Raw genomic sequence first — 18,809 nt, forward strand, 5'->3', positions numbered from 1 at the left:
GATTCGGACGAATTTTGGACAAAATTGCAAATCGAAAGTGAAGTGAGAATGAGAGAACACAACGTCATAAATAAATAGAATATGATGTGAATGAATAAAACAAATCAAGCAAAAATGCGATTTCCAGAGTATCAAATAAATACTACGCCACTGAGATTCTATAACAAATATATTGTGGAAGGTATTCATAGCCTGAAAACTAATCTGTTACAAACAACAAAAATGAAAATGTTCTCACAGAGACGGATCGGGCAAGTATCGACAAACTCAAGTTATAAGCCGCGAAGGCATTAAGACAAACAAATTAAGATATAAGCGCGGTATAGCTAGCAAGGATTATGTTTCCAGTTCAGATACCTGAACATACACCATTTGAGTGTACCCGTTGAACACTGAGGGCTCGAATTGTGTTAAGCCCAGCCGTTGAAATAAGCTAAATCGACCATCTTTGACAATAGGGCTAGGCGCTCGTGCGGGTTCGTATCTTGTCTGATGAGTAAGTGAAGGGCCAGCAACTGGGGGCACCTCCCAGTAGACATCCAACACTGACTCCACAAATCTACTATTCTGGAAATGCTCATCGTAGGTGATTGCCTTGTTGCTGTGGTTAAAGTCGTCGCGCATGTAGCCTCTCACACCCCACCATGCTTCTCCCGGTCCACACAACTCGTCAGTATCAACAGCTTTCTCCCAGAATTTCCTCCTTCTATACCTTATCCTGGCTTCATCACTATCTCTGAAGCAGCTATGCCCACCACCTGAATGAAACAAGACAACTCTATATTCATGCGTGCACCAGAAAATATGAATGTAATACTGCCAAGAAATTTATGACATAAACGAAATACCTCTAATGTACGGTTGATCACATATTTGCCTTAAGGAATAATGATCTCCGGTTCCAGTGTCATAGTTGTCCTCGAAAACTAGATGTTTGAAGCCGGCTTTCACTGCCTGCTTTAATCTAGTAATCAGAAAGTCAAGATAGGAATTATAAATCAGAACATGACATAGGATTCATGGACATTGTGTGTTACTGAGTTTGATTAACCTATACTTACCTCTTAAGTTCATTTTGATGGTCATCAAAGAACACAAGGACACGTGTAGGATCTTGAATCCCATGCTTCCCCAACACTCGTTCCCAGTCCATGCTCCCAAAGTCGACAAAGTCTTTCCCAGCAAAGTAAGTGCAGTTTCCATCAACATAAGCAGGCCCCTTCTTCAGGTACTTCTCTGGATGCCGAGGTGTAATAGACAAAATGGGTGTATCAGGCATGGCTTGCCTCAAAACCCATGTCGAATGCCCCTTAAAGGCGCCACTCTCAATCATCAAATCTGGTTTCAGCCATCTTGTGATAAACCAAAGTCCAAAACTGTGATCAAAACCCATGCCATACATGTTGTTCTTGATGGGCCGGGTCTCGTAGATCGGCACAAATTCCTCAAGTCCAAGGAGCAAATCCTTTGGTGTCCACTCCACAGTTTTTCCATGTTTTGATCTGCCTTTTGACAAGGATAACAATTATATGCATATACATCTTACTGAAACATCATGTTTCTTCCAGAATATTAAATTCAAGAATCAATATGGTAAACATGAATACAAGATTATCGCACTGGAATGACAAAATTACGAAAGCACTATATCTTAGCAATTTCCAAATTCATCATCTCAACTTCTCATAAAAGAACCCTCAATGTTTTGATTACCAAGCGGACAATCAACTAGGCAACATTGAAACTTAATCGCAACACTGCCTTATAATCTCATCTGAAGAAGCAATTAGCTGCACCAACAGTATAAGTATATATACAATTAAATAATGGAAAGCTACTAAATCCGCTTTTCAACAAACAATAGCAAACCAGCGATTGACTATGATATCGAAAATTCAATCCAATTTCAGTTTTTATCCCTAATTTATCAACATTGTAGCACTGCAACTTCATTCCGCATCTCTCAGATTTCAGTTAAACACAGATCGACATCACCGTGGAAGAAAGCTTTCAGCTAACCTAAGCTAGAACTCCAAATAATTGAAAAATCAACAATAATAACAATTAAAAAAAACCTAATTCTTACGATTCTTAACAAGATACACTTCACCTTTCGAACTAATAATAAATGAACATTTAAATAAAAAATCAGACCTCAATTGTCACCGCATACCTAAACCTAATGATCCATAAAATACGAAAACTTACACCAAGGAACGCCGAGCGCTCCGAAATCCGATTCGACTGCATCGACCGGGAAGAACAGCCGGGAGATGCCGGAGGAGGAGGACGCAGGAACAAAATCGAAGGAGCGGGAAACTAGAGTATAGATAATGACGACTACGAAAGCCGAGACCAGAATGGGCAAGAGGTAGCCCGTTCGAGTCAAGTAACTTGTGATCCGAATTGCGATGGACATGTGTTTGCGGGTCTTAGACTCATCGGCGAATTCTTCGTCTCCGCTGCCGTTCTCCGCGGCGTGAGGCGGACGCCGAGTGGAGACCGTTCCTTCGTGCGCTGTCTTCATTTTCACGCTCACTGCGTGCGCTACTGTGTGGGAAAGCGACTAGCTTCACACTTGACAAAAATGTGTGGATCTATCTGGTTTAAGTTTTCCACATATGATACTTTTGCCCCCAAACTACATGCCAATTAAAGATTCACCTCTTATTAATCATAAAATTACAGAAGGGGTCGCAAGTAATATTCGTAGGTTTATTTGTATTTGATATCTTAACGCTAAATGCAAGTTGTAAATAAAGGTTAACTAAAATAAATTAGATATTGTCAGCTAAATAACAACAATTAAACTTTGTAACGAAAAATACAGTTCATCAATTTAACATGCTACCATCGCATTCATAATTGAACGCAAATAAATGATTTAGGGGCTAATTTACCATCCAAATAAGTAGGTACAAATTTATTAATTGTCTGATATTTAATAGTAAGTAGTATATATAATAACTGTAACCATATTAATTATTAAAACATTGTTGAAATTATGGATTTGGAAGCAAAAAAATGTAGGTAATACATACAATTTACCTTCAATATATCATTGTATTAAAATGAATTATATAGTCGAATAGATATAGGATAAACAATATAATGATACGGACATACGGTGTTGGATGTAAGATGATATAGTAGTTGAGAGAAAATGTTATAACAAACGAAAAAAAATGATACAGTTTAAACTGGAGAATGATATTGTACGGGCTAAAAATGAAATTGCATTTGTATTAAAATGAAATTGCTAAACAAAGTAAATGTTATAATATGGACGAGAGAATGATATTGTTTTTGTATGGATTGTGATACTGAATAAGAATTTATATTAAAAAATACTGAAAAAAATGATAGGGCCAAACAAGAAAATGATACTATTATGTGAGAATGATGTTGTTTTGGGAGTACTTATGAATTATGATATTGAATAAGAATTGATATTCAAAAATACAAAAAATGATATAGGCCAAAAGAGAAACTGATAGTATTACTAAAGTGAAACCATTATATAGTGTACGCTCGATAATGACAAAATACCATATTCTACAGATTTTCAGATGTCATTACTATTTACCATAATCAGCTAACTCATTACTAAACCAAGATTGAAGAGGCTATATGTGAATAACAAACCAATTTCATGATTCATCAATCACATAAACCTGAAGAAAAGCTGAAGCTGCTGCTGCTGCTGCTGCAAAAAAAAAAAAGTAATCAACTGATTTTCATACAAGCTATACAATAATCGGAAGGCAGTAAATAAGAAGAGGTTATCAATCCGGCTTGTCTCACAGCTAGCTCGCGTAACGGGATTGGGATTCAGAATCTCGGGCTTCTGCACTGTCTCCTTTCCAGAGGTGGATAATAGAAAAGCATAGTAATCTGAGACAAACGAGAATGGCGATGACGATGAGGGCCGATAATACGTATGACGCCGGCAGCCAAACAGGATTCCAAGGCATACCGTTATGAATTATGAAATGAAAGAAATTGACAAGGATAAATTAATCCTCATAATTTATGACTTTGAGGAAAACTACGGAATATTTCTTTCACCTTGTCAGCCAATGTGTGAAGTATGGTATAGTTGTGTGTTTTTTTCCCAAAGAGTGGAAAAGACAATAGCAAAAAGGCAAAAAAGGTGCATCACTTCTTTGGCTGTTTTACTTTTACTTCCATGTTGCTTGTTTTATTGTAATAAATAGATTATTCTTTGATATTGTAAGATGTTATGTATTGTTATATCTCATACATTAAAATAAATTAAATAATTAAGGTTGTGGTTGATCGTCAATTGTTTAACATCTTTTGTTACAATTCTTTATGAATTTAATTACATACAAATTAAACCTGAAATTGTATTTTGTAAATGGGATTGATTCCAGAATCATGATGCACATTCTTGCATATCATAAGGAATCTTCTTTAATTTTGAGAAAGATTTATTCTATTCTTTCTAAATCATGTATATTTGAATATACTATGCAGATGCAAATCAATTCTGATGTCTTTAATATCTGAATTTTCATATACAAGACAATCACCTGTTTCTTTTCCTTACAAGAAAAGGAAGCGTCTTCTATTATTGTACTTGCATGATAAAGAGACGTTACACAATTAATTGGACATAAATATTTATCACTACAAAAATTCAGATAGAAAGGGAATCTCTGCAAATTATCAATGTAAAATACCAGTGACACAATGGGTGTGAGAACATTTCGTGTCGTGTATATAGACTAAATAAGTCATCTCTCCTAACAGAGTAGTCTTTTAGGTTGAGTTCTCATGTTGTCCCACATCAGATGTGAGATATATAGACTAAATGGTCTCTCTTAATAAACTAGTCTTTTAGGTTGAGTTCTCCTGTTTGATCAGTATCAATCTAATGCTATTAGTTTCACTATTAGTTTCAGGCTGTTTCGTAAGCGTTCCTATTTTATACAAATGTTTCATTCTTTTTCCATTAGTTCCATATTTTTTTTGATAATTTTTCTCTCGGTGTTAAAAACAGAGTATCATTTTAACAACAAAAAAGAGTGCAGAGAGAGTATTTATCTTTATCTCCCACTCTATAGTCATGATCAGTGACGGATCCAGAACATATCAACGGGGCAGAGCTTTAGTAGCTTGAACATGTAGTGATGATGTTGCAACTAAAACAATCTATGAACATAACTGATTTATTGTTTCATTCTTGTCTACTACAACACTAGTGACAAAATCAATATGAGAAAGATGGATTTAATCAAAGGAGATGATGATGAATTAGTAATCAGTGGCTTGAATCTTCCTCTCCACCCACGAAGGCGACAAAACAGGGCTAATCTTGCAGGCATTCTCCCCATCCTCCCCTTTCTCCCACGGATAAACCTTCACTCTCCACACCTTCATCGTCTGATCCAAACTAGCACTGTAAACCAGCAGCCCCCTCACAATCTCATCACTCTCCATCGCCGCCGCCAGACACCTCACCGGACCATGATGGCCGTCAATCACCGCCACGCAGGAATGGAACGAATTCCCCTCGTCCCTCTTCCATATCCTTATCGTCGCATCCTCCGAGCCGCTGAGGACCAATTCTTCTACTGCCACCAAACACAGCACCGAGAAATGGTGCCCCTGCAGGAACCCCGCGTGGTTGTACCGCCCCGAGATCCTCTCCTTCTCCCAGAAGTTTATCAGCCCGTCCGACGACCCTGAGTAGAGGAAGCAGTCGTCGCCGCACCTGCTCAGTGCGAGCGCATTGACAGGCGACGGCTGGAACTTGAGAGTCATGGTGAGGATGTGAGGAGTCTCTCTCGAGACGCTCCTCCATATTTTGACCGTCCCGTCTGAGGAGCAGGTGAACACGCAGCCGTCGCTTTCGTTGACGACGACCGCGTTCACCTGCCCCTCGTGGGCGGTCAGGGACTCCACGCAGCGTCTCTCTGAGACGCTCCACACCTTCACGGTGCGGTCGTGGGAGCCCGTGTAGATGAGCTTCTCCGCGGCGTTGTAGGCGAGGCAGGAGATAATGCTCTGGTGGTGGCTCTTGCGGTTGGTGCGGTAGGAGAAGAGGGAGGGGCGGCGCGGGATGGTGGCGAGCTTCTGATAAGGGTTCTCTCCCTTAACCACGATCAAAACACAATCCGACGCCCGTACACAGGGTCGACGGCGATCCAAGACCCGGCTGTGCGCGAGCTCCTCGTCGGGCAGCGCGGATTCTTGATTTCTTGAAATAAAAGTCACGCAAGTAGAGCAAAATAATATTCTTTTTATTGATTGAATGAATGCCAAATAATAACCATCTATCCCTATTTATAATATTCAAATACTATACCCTAACTTATTGACCAAGATAACAAATATATGGAAGGATTTGGTGAATCAAAAGATATAACTAAATAATAGCTTCGTATCAACTCCCCCACGGTTAAAATCCACCTTGTCCTCAAGGTGGGAACCACAAACCAACGACGAGAGTTGAAAGCAAAAGCTTTAGCGAGGCGTCTCCTCCGGGATCAAACACATATCGAACAGTTGAATGTCCTCCTTTATCACCTCCAAGAACACTCAGCGCAGTCTTCTCAGTATCTTTCTTTGCACTTTTCTTAGAGGAACTTTTCCCGACAACCATATACGTCTCAGGTTCATCTTCATCATCATCCGTACCTTCATCCGAGTGATGCTCTTCCTGTTCACTTTCTGCTTCACCAACTACGCTGTCATCATCATGATCATCTTCAAGTTGTGAAGATTTACTTTTATCATCATCACTGTCTTGCTCTTCTTCCATAGAAGGCTTTGACTTCTTCCCAGCTGTAGAATCCAGCTTTTGTTTCTTTTTTGATTGTCCAGCAGTCGCATTAGAAGAACTGGGACCTTTGCTTGTTGATCCCCTACTCTTCCGCTTCTTACCCTTCTTCTCCTTGTCAGCAAGCAAGCTATCTATTGTAGCATGTGGAGATTCCAAGAAGTCCACCAACACTGTTGTAAGTTCTTCCTTCTTTGTAGAGGTTTTGTTCACAGTGATGTTAAGAACATCACATAAATCCAGCAACTTTCCTCTAACACATTTTTCCAATTTCTCCTTGACTTTTGTCCTCTGCTTTTCCTCATTCTCAACCCATACAAAACCAGAAAAGAGGCCTATATTTTTCTTAAGGGTGTGAACCTTAGATTTCTTCCCAACAAGAACAGTGTGGAGAAGCTGTAGGGTCTCATCAGTTTTCCTCTTAGGCAACTTGAATGCCACAGTTGGGATGTCCTTAAGCTGTGTGCCTTTACCCTTTTCAATTGACAGAGTCTTGGTAGCCGAGGCCCTGGGACTCTCCCCCACGACGAATCTCTCCACCGTTTTCCTCTCCCTTGTTGGCCTCTCACTCCTCGGCGATTCCAACTCCATAGCCTCACCTTTTTTATCATTTCTCGATCCCTTCTTCAAATTTTCCCTCTTATTCTCACTCTCTTCCTCCTCCATTTTCTCTCCTTCATCACTTCCATCTTCGCCAATCTTCTCATCATATACCCCGACGAGCCTTTGCAGCGGCATATCGTCGGTCTTCTCGATCTCTTCTATGGCCTCGTCGTTTGGAACATCAAGATTAGAGCCCCCATTGTGAGCGGCATCGTTGGGAACTTTCTCATCGTAAGTGGCCCCGCCCTCATCTCCCTCCTCAGCGTAACACAATAAACATTGTTTGCACACATGACCCACCACCCATTTAGCTGGGCAGTAATAACACAGACCCAACCGAGCTCGTTCCGCCTTTTCTGCCTGCGAAACCCGGACCCTCGGCGGTCTTGCCTGATCAACCGCACGTCCCGGACCTCCCTGGGTCTGAATCGGCGTCGGTACATGTTGCGATGCCTGTTGCGCTGGAGCACTCCCCACCTGACCTCTACCCTCTCTGTTCTGCCAGGGGCGATGAGAAGTCGTCGACGACGGTGGCTGGCGGGTACGATCTACATGAGTATCCGCCAGCTCCAGTGCGTGTGCCCTAGCCACCGCTAAGGACAGCGGTCTATGCAACTGTAGCCTCTCCTTCATAACTGGTTTAGGGCCTTGACGATCAAAACGATCACGCACATCCTCCAAGAAATCCTGCCACGTCACGAAATCGTTATTTGCAAAATAGTTGAATACCCAATCCGCCACTGGTTGATCAAGTAACATGACCGCGTAGTGCAATCGTTGGGCATCGGGCAACATCAAATGATTGAAGTAACATTGGACCCTCAAGATCCAATTTGATGCATTTGTCCCATCGAAACGTGGGGCATCCATGTGCACCCTTTTGGGTTGATCATAACCCGACATGTTGGCCTGGAAACGTTGTGGGGGATCCCAACACGTTGATGGCCTTTCCTGCGACTGGTCGAAGCCCCCCGCACGGGTACGGGCCTGCATATACCCTGGCGGGTCCCAGCATGAATCTAGTTGGCCCCTGCCTCCGCGGCGACCCCGACCCGGCTGCTGGCCGTCTCGCAGCCCCCCGTCAAGGTACCATGAATTATACCCTCTGTCACCATACCGTGTATACCTGAAACCATCATCCCCCCAATCCTCTCTGGCCTCGAAACACGAGGGCGGTTCTGCCTCGCGCGCCACCGGCGGCTCCAGATACTGGAAACGTCGATCGGTCTCGTCCCTCCACGCATCAAATCTGTCGAGACGATCCAATAAGCGATCCAACTTACCACTCACAGAGTCGTCGTGATTTATCTCCTCCGATTGACGAACTTCCAAATCCCCATCATCTAACTGCGGTCGATGAGGGACCCCAAAATTGCGACGATCAACGGGCTGTTGACGACGCTGCCCCCCACTCGTGAATGAGTCAGGGCGTGAAGAGCCCCAGCCGGCTCTGCTGTTGTAGTTAACACGTCTCATGAGCACACAAGATGAAAGCACCAGATGATAAGGGTTCTCTCCCTTAACCACGATCAAAACACAATCCGACGCCCGTACACAGGGTCGACGGCGATCCAAGACCCGGCTGTGCGCGAGCTCCTCGTCGGGCAGCGCGGATTCTTGATTTCTTGAAATAAAAGTCACGCAAGTAGAGCAAAATAATATTCTTTTTATTGATTGAATGAATGCCAAATAATAACCATCTATCCCTATTTATAATACTCAAATACTATACCCTAACTTATTGACCAAGATAACAAATATATGGAAGGATTTGGTGAATCAAAAGATATAACTAAATAATAGCTTCGTATCAGCTTCTTAGGGCGGAAGTGGCGCATGAGGGAGAGGTCCCAGAGGCGGATGCGGAAGTCGGAGTGGGTGGAGAAGAGGAGGGTGCCGGAGGCGAGGATTGCGCGGGCTTGGCCCGTTGAGGCTTTTAAGCAAACAGTTTGTGTGCAGTCGGGGTGCTTCCAGGCGTGGATGCGGGAGCTGGAGGAGCCGGTGAAGATGAAGTCGGGGGTGGCGGTGAGGGAGAAGATGGGGCCCTCGCTGCGGTGGAGGGAGGCGAGGCAGTGGTAGAGGAGGGGAGGGGAGGGGAGAGGGGAGCGGGTCCAGGGGGTTTCGGGGCTCATTTTCCAGAGGGGGAGAGAGGCGGCGGAGGCGCAGGAGGTGCGGGGGGAGGAGAGGTGGGAATCGGGGAATTCGGCGTTGTTGGCGCCGCTGCTGAAGGAGAATCTTCGTGGGAGGTTTATGTTTTTCCTCTCCTCGTCGGCGAACTGCCATAGATTCTCGTCGGACTAGAGCTCCATCAGAGATGATGCTCAATGCTTATGAAACATGCATTTGTGTTTTCTTTTTCTTGTTTCAAATGATGGATTATTTCATTTGGTCATCTAGTGTGGATATAAGTTTTCTTTTCATATGCTATATTTTAAGGTTGTCCTATTATAAATAATAATTTAATAAATATTATTTCTGTAAATTATATATTGGAAACAAATTTATCACTTATAAGGTTGAATAGATAAAGTATTAAGTATTATCCATCATTCCATTTTTAAATACATACTATTACTATATTAATATCCAAAATAATATTAACAGACACAAATTTTAAGATCTAATTAGTAATGTAAGAGAGATAGATAGAAAATATGATTTTAATATTGTAATGGAAAATGCGATCTACCTTATTAGTGAATAAAACTTATCACAAATAGACGAAGATTAATTTTGGTGGATGACAAAAAAATAAATAATAAGACTATTTTCCGTGGACGGAGGTAGTATTATATTTTCATAAAATTTCTATATTTTTTGATTAAATGTATTGTAATGAGCTTTGTAACAAGTGCAATAAATCGATTCCTTTATATCAATATCAGATTTAAACTAACAAATCATTCAGATTTTGTTAGATTAGGGATTTTCGCTACAATAAGAATACTTTTCAATGAATAAATAATTAGTCCACTAACATAACAAAAATAAATGGCGATCATAAAAGCATTTTAGATAGTATTTAAATTAATTAAGAACAAAAGCCCTTCAAAACCTACCTTGTCCTACTATAAGTTGTAGCCACTTCTTAGAAAATAACTAATTTAGCTTTCATTAACAATTGGTCACAATGTAACTAATTTGTACTTTGAAAATACACACACGTAATTATATAATAATGTGTATAATAATACTACAATATATAAGCAAATCGGAGGCTATTAATTTGAAGGGTTTGGGTAGGATGGAAGGTTGGCATTTGAAATCACTTTAGTAGGCAAAAATTAAATGTTTTAGTGTAGATTGGGTTTTGTAGGATTTATTAGTATTGAAGTAAGGTTGGTGACTGATACAATTAGTGCATTTATTTGTGAGACTTAAGGCTTTCCATAGTATTAATGAATTTATCTACCTTTCCATGGAAATTATATGTGCAAAAGGTTCCTAAAAAATTTTCTTTATGGAATTTAAAGTCTGAATCTAGTTTTTTTCGTTGTAACTTATTCCCTTCCGTCTCATAGAAATAGACTATATTTTCTTTTCTGTCTGTCCTATAGAAATAGTCCATATCCATTTATGATAATTTTTTTTCTTCTTCTCTTTTACTTTTTCATTTATAGTCCCACCATCCAGTATACAATTTAAACTACTTTTTTTTCTTCTCTCTTACTCCCTCCGTCCCACAAAAAATGTTACACTTATGGGACAACACTAGATTTTAGGAGGTTTTGTTTTGTGTGTTAAATGAAGAGAGAAAATATAATTTTTATATTAATGTGAGAGTGAACTTTTTCTAAAAATGAAAATGTGACATCTTTTGTGGGACAAATTGAAAAGGAAAGTGTGACATTTATTATGTGATGGAGGAAATAATTAACAATTACACGTTAAAATTCCTGACAACCCTAAATGGCATATTTCTATGTGTAGGAGGGAGTATAAGTTATACATATATATTTCGACAATTTAATGAACGATGACATACATTGATAGGACTAGGTGATTTAATATCAAGGTTTATAACGGTTATAGACATAGATAGGTCTAGATGATTTTATTGCTACAGGTTTTATAAGGTACGTGTGATTTTTTTACATTATGTTAATTGATTGTAGGAAATTGTCATGTTTTCCACCTCCGATCCGAACCATGTGTTCACCAACAATTAGGGGTGATTATTATGAACTGAAACCCTATGAATCAAATTAAATCGAATCGAACCAATTGGTTTTAGATTGGTCTGATCAATTTTGGTTGCATGTATATTCTGATGGAAAATTATTGTTTATTTAATTGATGGGTGACAAGTTTAAAGATCATGAGCTCGAAGTGAATGATGAATAAGGATGTCAATGCTCACAATTAATCAATGGTTTGGTCCGAATAGCTTGCCAAATTTATAGAGAGTTTAAAATTTCTAGTGCGAAAAAATTACAATCCGATTAGCTCATGCCCGATTAATCCGCAACCTGTTAGGATCAGACCTGAAAACTCGAAGCGCTGGAACGAAAATCCAAAAGATTGGCCCAAAAATCAGATAAAATTTCTATCGTTCTTTTTATTTAACTCATAATTCGACACTTCATTGATTATTTTTATAATATAGATAACTAAAAAAATAACTTTTGATTTTATATTAAATACATAAATTATATATTAAATTTTCATTAATATAGTACTAGATAAATAGTATATTAGAAACTTCATATTCACTAAAAAAATATTTAAATTTTTAAAACATATCTTAAAATTTCTCGAAATATGTTTATGTTTTTTTGCACAAGTCTTAATAGTATTTGATCATGTTTATGTTTGAATTTAAGCATATATCTTAAATTTATCATAATTAAACATCTTGCATTTTATAAATATAACTAATTTTCATCATTGTTTATGCATGCTAATTTTATCCGTAGCAACCCGATTAGCCCATTGGGCAAGCTCGAAACCTGAGATTTTAGTGTTAGGGTTGAACTTTTATAACAATAAAAAATATAACCCGATTAGCCCGCACCCGATTGACTCACAGCCCGAGTAAGGTTAGCCCAAAACTCGGTGGGCTAGCTAAATTGACATCCCTAGATGAAGTTGATGTTCCAAAGGTTATGAATGTAGAAAAAGAATGATATGTAAGTGTTTAGATTTTAGAAGACACTCTGGTTGGTTGTATTGGACTACACTTATGTTAAACAATTTGTTAGGCAGTGATTTATGCAAAACTAGATCTTAATACGAAAACGCAGAACAAAATCATATAGAGGACTTTTTTAGGTCATTGTTAGTCTATTTTTAGGTAATTTTAATAAGGTTAACGTAAAATGATCTAAAAATGTTATCAAACCCGAATTTTATAAAATGACCTAAAACTGATTAACAATGACCTGACTTGTTTTTTATTAATTATTGACCATCAGATCACCTAATTTTAGAGCTACGATTTGGGCTGCATTTCTGTACTAAGATGCATTTTTGTTTTGATCATTTTCCTATATTCATAAAGTTGTGATATATACAAAACTAGATTGTGACATCCCTAACTTAAAATATGCATATTAGCATATTATATTATCATTTTTACTATAGATATAAGTGTAAATATGCATATTAGCATATTATATTATCATTTTTACTATAGATATAAGTGTGTGCCATAGAGGATACATTTAGTGCTACAATCAATTAGTATATTAGATACTTTCGATTCACGAGAGTTTTTAAAATAGATAATATAAATTATTTTGTTTATATTAAATAATTAATATAAAGGTGCATGCATGTGTTGTAACGTGTGCATGTGTATATGGGATTATATAGTAGTACCATTCATGTACGTACTTTACATATATACATATTTATAAATTTAGTTATTGGATAGGCTAAGGTAACATGCATTAAACAAATAAAAGTATATACGTGGCATAGCAAATGAGCATTTTCATGTATTAGTTTGGAGCTGAAGTGTTTATAAAAATTACACGTTTCTAGTTTTTCTTTTATACGTGTTTTCTTTATAAATATAAATAAAAATGCAAGTGAGTCACCTAATTTGGTAGTTGATATGTATTTGGACTATATAGTATATATTTTCTTTTTCTTCATAAGGAGGAGGGAAGGGGATTGGAGGAAGGAAATAAAGGGAAATATCGAGAGTCAATTGTAAGAAAAGAAAAGAAAAGGGAAATTATTCAAGGGATATATTTGTATTGAAATTATTTGATAGAATACTTGATGGACACATAGCTGATAGAATTAATACATTTTACACATTCTATTGAGATTATATGCATCATATGATTAAAGATGATATGCGACAGTTTTATCCTGGGTCTGATATCAATGCAATGGACTTACGGGTTATATATACAATGACAATGGACCTTCGAGTCATATATATGTATACAATGGCAATGGGACCTACGGGTCATATATACAATGGCAATGCACCTTCGGGTCATATATATATGTACAAAGGTCAGGACCTTCAGGTTATATACAATGGAATCCCAAGCAGATGCCAAACTTGATTTGTCATAAAATAATAAATTGAATAGAGATGCATATGCATATGGATATGAAATTGTTTATGATATTTGATATTTATTTATATGTGCGGATTTAGAATATTTGTAAATAAGTCAAATAAATGATGGAATTTGTAATTATAGTATTTGGATGGTGATAAAATTAATATGTGATTTCTTTACTAAAAGTTGTATTTGTATATATGCGAAAAGAGTTGGGGTGTGACATAAATCTTAATACGAAAATGCAAAACAAAATCATACCGATACATTTTAGGTCATTGTGAGTCTAAAATAAAAAATACACGTTAATTTTTATGGTTACCTCATAGTCTAACTAGCTTGAACGGGGTTGTATATGAAAATTTCTAATTCAACAAAATTTAAATACAATTACTCCACAAACCAAGTAAGACTAGCCCAATATCTGATGAATTGATCCCCATATATACCTCCGTAATTTAATTATCTGCTCAAAATAGAAGCCAACAACTTTGCTTTCACGTTGGAGTTTTCAGTTTATATTCTTAGGGATTTTAGTCCTATATCAATATTCGATAAAGAAAATTTTTAATCTTGTTCTACATATAAAATCTTAAATGCTAAACCTAGCACTTGTTCCCATAAATGGTGCTCCAATTTTTGGTTGTGGGTGCATTTATTAACCAAGTCCTGTCTCTGCGAGATGAGGATCGCGGTAGTTAAAATTCAATACAAATTGGAATTCAAATTAGTGATTAATTTCTATGTTTAAAAAATAATTTTTATCCCCTATTTTTTGGTATCAATAGTGTTTTCCACTTGTATACTATTCTCTATATATTACACATTGATCCATTATAATATTGTCGTATATCGTTTAATAATCAAAAGAATACGAAATAAATTTAGACTTATAAATAATTTGGTTTCCGAATTCTTTTTTCTTTTATAGAGAATAATACTGACAAAGTACATTTTTTGTGAAATCTTAGTCCACAATATTTTTAGTTCATTGGCGCGCCTATAAATTTACCACTTTACGTAATATATTATGTGCATATAATTATTTATCTATAATGAAAATTAATGGTGAAATTATATGTATAAATAATATAGCAATAAAAGAGGTAATCCCACTCTATTAACTTTTGTTTTTATACGTATGTGATAATGTGGTAGGAGTATTATTAAATAACAGAGTTACCATTCTTAAATTGGGTTGTGCCCAAACATGTACACAAAGTCACTACGAAGTCTATGGCTGTATATGAGAATTGCAAGTTTAGTCTAGTTTTATGTACTTAGAGCACCCACAACGGTGGACGGACGGCGTTCGTCCGTCCGTGCCAGCGGCACGGAAGACGTCGTCCGCTGCTGCGCTCGCACCGCTGGCACGACGCTGCTCGATGCATAGAGCACGTCCTTGCCAGCGAGCAGATGACGTGTCGACGGTTGATTGGGCAACGACATAGCCGTTGCATTTGAATATTTCTATTTTTATTTTCAAAAATTCAGTTTTTAATTATAAAAATCGATTAAAAAAAATATTTTCCCAATCCCAAAAAAAAGGCCATTTTTTGCCCTTTTTTCTGTATTTTTTCCCCCCCAAAATCATCTATAAATACACACATTCATCATCCATTTTCCACATCAAATCATCTCTCATTCATATTTTTCATACAACTTATCTACACCTTCATCTCTCACTCAAAACCTCAAATGGATTTCACACGTCTTATTGCGGAAGCGGAGCGCGAAGAACAAGAATACTACGAACAACATCGTGCCGCTTATGATGCATATGTCACAGCGAATACCCTTGCCCCTCCTCCTCAACCAACTAGATCAACTCGCCGCTACATCCATCGTGACCGGGAGGGAGCCCACGAAAGGCTCGTTGCCGACTATTTTGCCGACCAGCCGCAGTTTCCGGCGGATTACTTCAGGCGCCGTTTTCTCATGTCAAAGCGCCTGTTTATGCGTATTGTCAACACATTGTCCACCCGTGTTGAATTCTTCCAAACAGGTCTAGATGCAGCCGGCCGGCAAAGTATCACGTCGTTGCAGAAGTGTACGTGTGTCATCCGACAACTCGCTACTGGACAAACGGCCGACCTCTTCGACGAGTATTTGCATATCGGTGAGTCCACTGGAATCCTTTGTCTTAAAAAGTTTTGCGAGGGCGTTCGTACAGCTTTCGGTGATGAATTCCTTCGGGCACCCACCACCGATGATTGCCAACGGTTGCTTTGTCTTCACGAATCAGTCCATGGCTTTCCCGGAATGCTTGACAGCATTGACTGCATGCATTGGAGGTGAAAGAATTACCCGACTGCTTGGAGGGGGCAACACTTAAGCGGCCACAAAGGCGGCGGCCCAACACTTATCCTTAAGGCGGTCGCCGACTACTGCCTATGGATTTGGCATGCATATTTCGGCGTTGCCGGATCCAACAACGACTTGAACGTGCTCTATTCTTCACCCTTCTTCAATGATGTGTTGAATGGTGTAGCACCGGCGATCGACTTCACCGTCAACGGAAATACATACCACATGGGTTACTATCTCGCCGATGGTATTTACCCAAGGTGGTCGACTTTCGTGAAGACGCTCAGCAACCCGCATGACCTGAGACGGGTTCTTTTTGCGCAGCGTCAAGAGTCCGCGCGGAAAGACGTCGAAAGAGCCTTTGAGGTCCTTTAAGCCCGATTCAACATTGTGAAGGCCCCGACTCGGCTGTGGTACTTGAATAATATAGCCGACATCATGTACACGTGTATTATCTTACACAACATGATTATAGCCGACGAAGGACCGAGGGCGGCTAACTTCTACGACGAGGATGAAGCCAGAAGCTCCAGCGCGAGCTCTCCCCCACGCCGAGGTGTGCATACGACGGTGGGTGAGAGGATCCAAACAAGGCACACAATGCGCAATACCCGAACCCACGTTGAGCTACAAGAAGATCTAATCAAACACATGTGGGCGAAATTCGGCATTTTTAAATTTTACGAATTTAATTATGTAATTTTTAATTTTTAGTATTTTAATTATGTAATTTTTATTTTTTAGGATTTTAATTATGTCTTTTTTTTATTTTATTTGTAATTTGTAATATTATTTCAGTTTTTTTAATGAATTTTAATGTTTTGGAAATGTTTTATTTAAAATGAATTGTGCTCGTCCTTGCGGAAGAGCACAACTGTGGGTGTTATGCTCTTGCCTAAGAGCAGGCAGGAATAGTGGCGCCGGGCCCACAACCGTGTTCGTTGGCAAGAGCACGGTTGTGGGTGCTCTTACTCCCTCCGCCCCAAATAATATACACTTTGGGTTCGGCACGGATTTTAATGTAAAATTAGTAAAGTAAGAGATAGGTAAAGAGAAAAAGTAATTAAAGTATTGTTAGTTGAGAATGTGACCCACTTCACTAGCGAGAAAAGAGTTTCTAAATTGGAAACTGCATATTCTTGTGGGACAGGTTAAAAATGAAAGAGTGCATATTCTTATGGGACGTAGGGAGTACCATATATAAAAATAATGGGAAATATAAACGTGTGGGAATCGTTTACTGATGTTAATAAGGAGTATTTATTTTAGCCATTTTTGTGAAAATATTTAAAGTATCATTTAATATAATACTAAAATAAAACATTTTTTCTTTCTTTCCTTTTTGATTGACAATACACTTTTTCCCTTTTTTGAAAACAATGATATCCTTTTGTTTATGTAAAAAAATTCATTCTTTCTCTCAGAGCCATATAACTTTCTGACCCTAAACTACGATTAGTAATGCATATAGTTTTCGCATTTATGATCTGCCCCGCTTGAAAATGTCAACAGGTGATAGAATAACCGCAATAAAAAATGTCAACACAGTATCAATTTATAGTTATTATTTATCATTTGTTAACATTTTCTAACGGTCCAGATTATTTGGAATTTGTATAATATCTAAAGGTTATATTTGATCATCTGAAAACAATACTATAATTTTTCCCCAAACATAGTAGTATATGATCATCTGAAACAATATAATATTAATCGTCTCCCCAATTAATGAGAATACATGAAATGAACCTGGGCAACTATATAAGCATAATACTTGACAGTTCACAATCATTATTTATATAAAATAATTTTTAGATTTTCATCATGACTAGCTGGGCTGAAAACGACAGAAGTATTTCAATTTGGCTGAAAACGACAGATGTTATATAAGCATGTGTTCATGTATAATAATTTAAATAAACTTATTAAACTATACATACTTGTGCTGCAATGTCCACCATATTAGCACTACTTGGCTTCTCCAACCCAACTTATGTGTACATCAGTATTAGTAGCTGACACTGACAGTAATAATATAAATAGAGGCAAGTTGTTGAATTAAATGATATGGTAGAACATGCCTAACCACATCCTTCAAATATAACCCAACTTGTTGTACTCTTCCTTCCGTTTTTTATATGTCCTCTATCCTCAAATTACACTTTTCCTATGCCTTTATTAATCATCACAATAAGAAATCACAAAGTGTTATAATAATTGTACTCTTCTCTTCTAATTTTGAAACCAGACATTCTATTATTTAGGAGCGACAATAAGTCTAAAATGGAATGCTTTAGCGTAATTTTACGTGGGATCTATAAATACTTACTAAATTACTCTGTATCCCAACCAAACAAATTACAAAATTCCATCTTTTAATCACAAAAGACCTAATTTATTAGATGGACAAAAGACCACTTATTTCAAATCAAGATTCCACCTACAAATATCAATCATCACCAGTTTAATCCTATTCAGATAATAATAATAATAATAATAATAATAATAATAATAATAATAATAATAATAATAATAATAATAATAATAATAATAATAATAATAGAATT

General features: G+C 37.9%; 2 protein-coding genes across 3 annotated transcripts; both read right to left on the minus strand.

Moving 5' to 3' along the window:
- Window positions 1-67: 67 nt before the first annotated feature.
- On the minus strand, window positions 68-4,048 carry LOC121743350. 2 transcript variants are annotated; one of them, XM_042136637.1, is made up of 5 exons: window positions 3,805-4,048; window positions 2,209-3,706; window positions 1,062-1,506; window positions 849-964; window positions 68-758 (listed from the first exon to the last, which is right to left on the minus strand). In XM_042136637.1, exons 2-5 carry the CDS (start codon window positions 2,525-2,527, stop codon window positions 337-339), a joined length of 1,302 nt encoding a protein of 433 aa, XP_041992571.1. In that variant the 5' UTR covers window positions 2,528-3,706; window positions 3,805-4,048; the 3' UTR covers window positions 68-336. The 2 variants fall into 2 exon arrangements, with proteins under 2 accessions (XP_041992571.1, XP_041992572.1); XM_042136638.1 differs by having other exon boundaries at window positions 2,209-2,641; window positions 3,587-4,048.
- A 1,068-nt stretch (window positions 4,049-5,116) lies between these two features.
- On the minus strand, window positions 5,117-9,795 carry LOC121743315 (protein JINGUBANG-like). The gene is made up of 2 exons (XM_042136582.1): window positions 9,231-9,795; window positions 5,117-6,104 (listed from the first exon to the last, which is right to left on the minus strand). Exons 1-2 carry the CDS (start codon window positions 9,541-9,543, stop codon window positions 5,281-5,283), a joined length of 1,137 nt encoding a protein of 378 aa, XP_041992516.1. The 5' UTR covers window positions 9,544-9,795; the 3' UTR covers window positions 5,117-5,280.
- Between the last annotated feature and the right edge of the window lie 9,014 nt (window positions 9,796-18,809).

The sequence above is a fragment of the Salvia splendens genome, chromosome 8, assembly GCF_004379255.2.
Source record: "Salvia splendens isolate huo1 chromosome 8, SspV2, whole genome shotgun sequence".
NCBI classification, from domain to species: Eukaryota; Viridiplantae; Streptophyta; class Magnoliopsida; order Lamiales; family Lamiaceae; genus Salvia; species Salvia splendens.

Excerpts from the sequence above, each read along its gene's own strand:
- LOC121743315 (XM_042136582.1), bottom strand. The coding sequence starts at position 9,543 with ATGAGCCCCGAAACCCCCTGGACCCGCTCCCCTCTCCCCTCCCCTCCC. Across the intron at positions 6,105-9,230 it reads CATGCGCCACTTCCGCCCTA|AGAAGCTCGCCACCATCCCG; the intron begins AGAAGCTGATAC and ends AGAACCCTTATC.
- LOC121743350 (XM_042136637.1), bottom strand. The coding sequence starts at position 2,527 with ATGAAGACAGCGCACGAAGGAACGGTCTCCACTCGGCGTCCGCCTCAC. Across the intron at positions 965-1,061 it reads CATCAAAATGAACTTAAGAG|ATTAAAGCAGGCAGTGAAAG; the intron begins GTAAGTATAGGT and ends TCTGATTACTAG. Across the intron at positions 759-848 it reads TGATCAACCGTACATTAGAG|GTGGTGGGCATAGCTGCTTC; the intron begins GTATTTCGTTTA and ends TGTTTCATTCAG.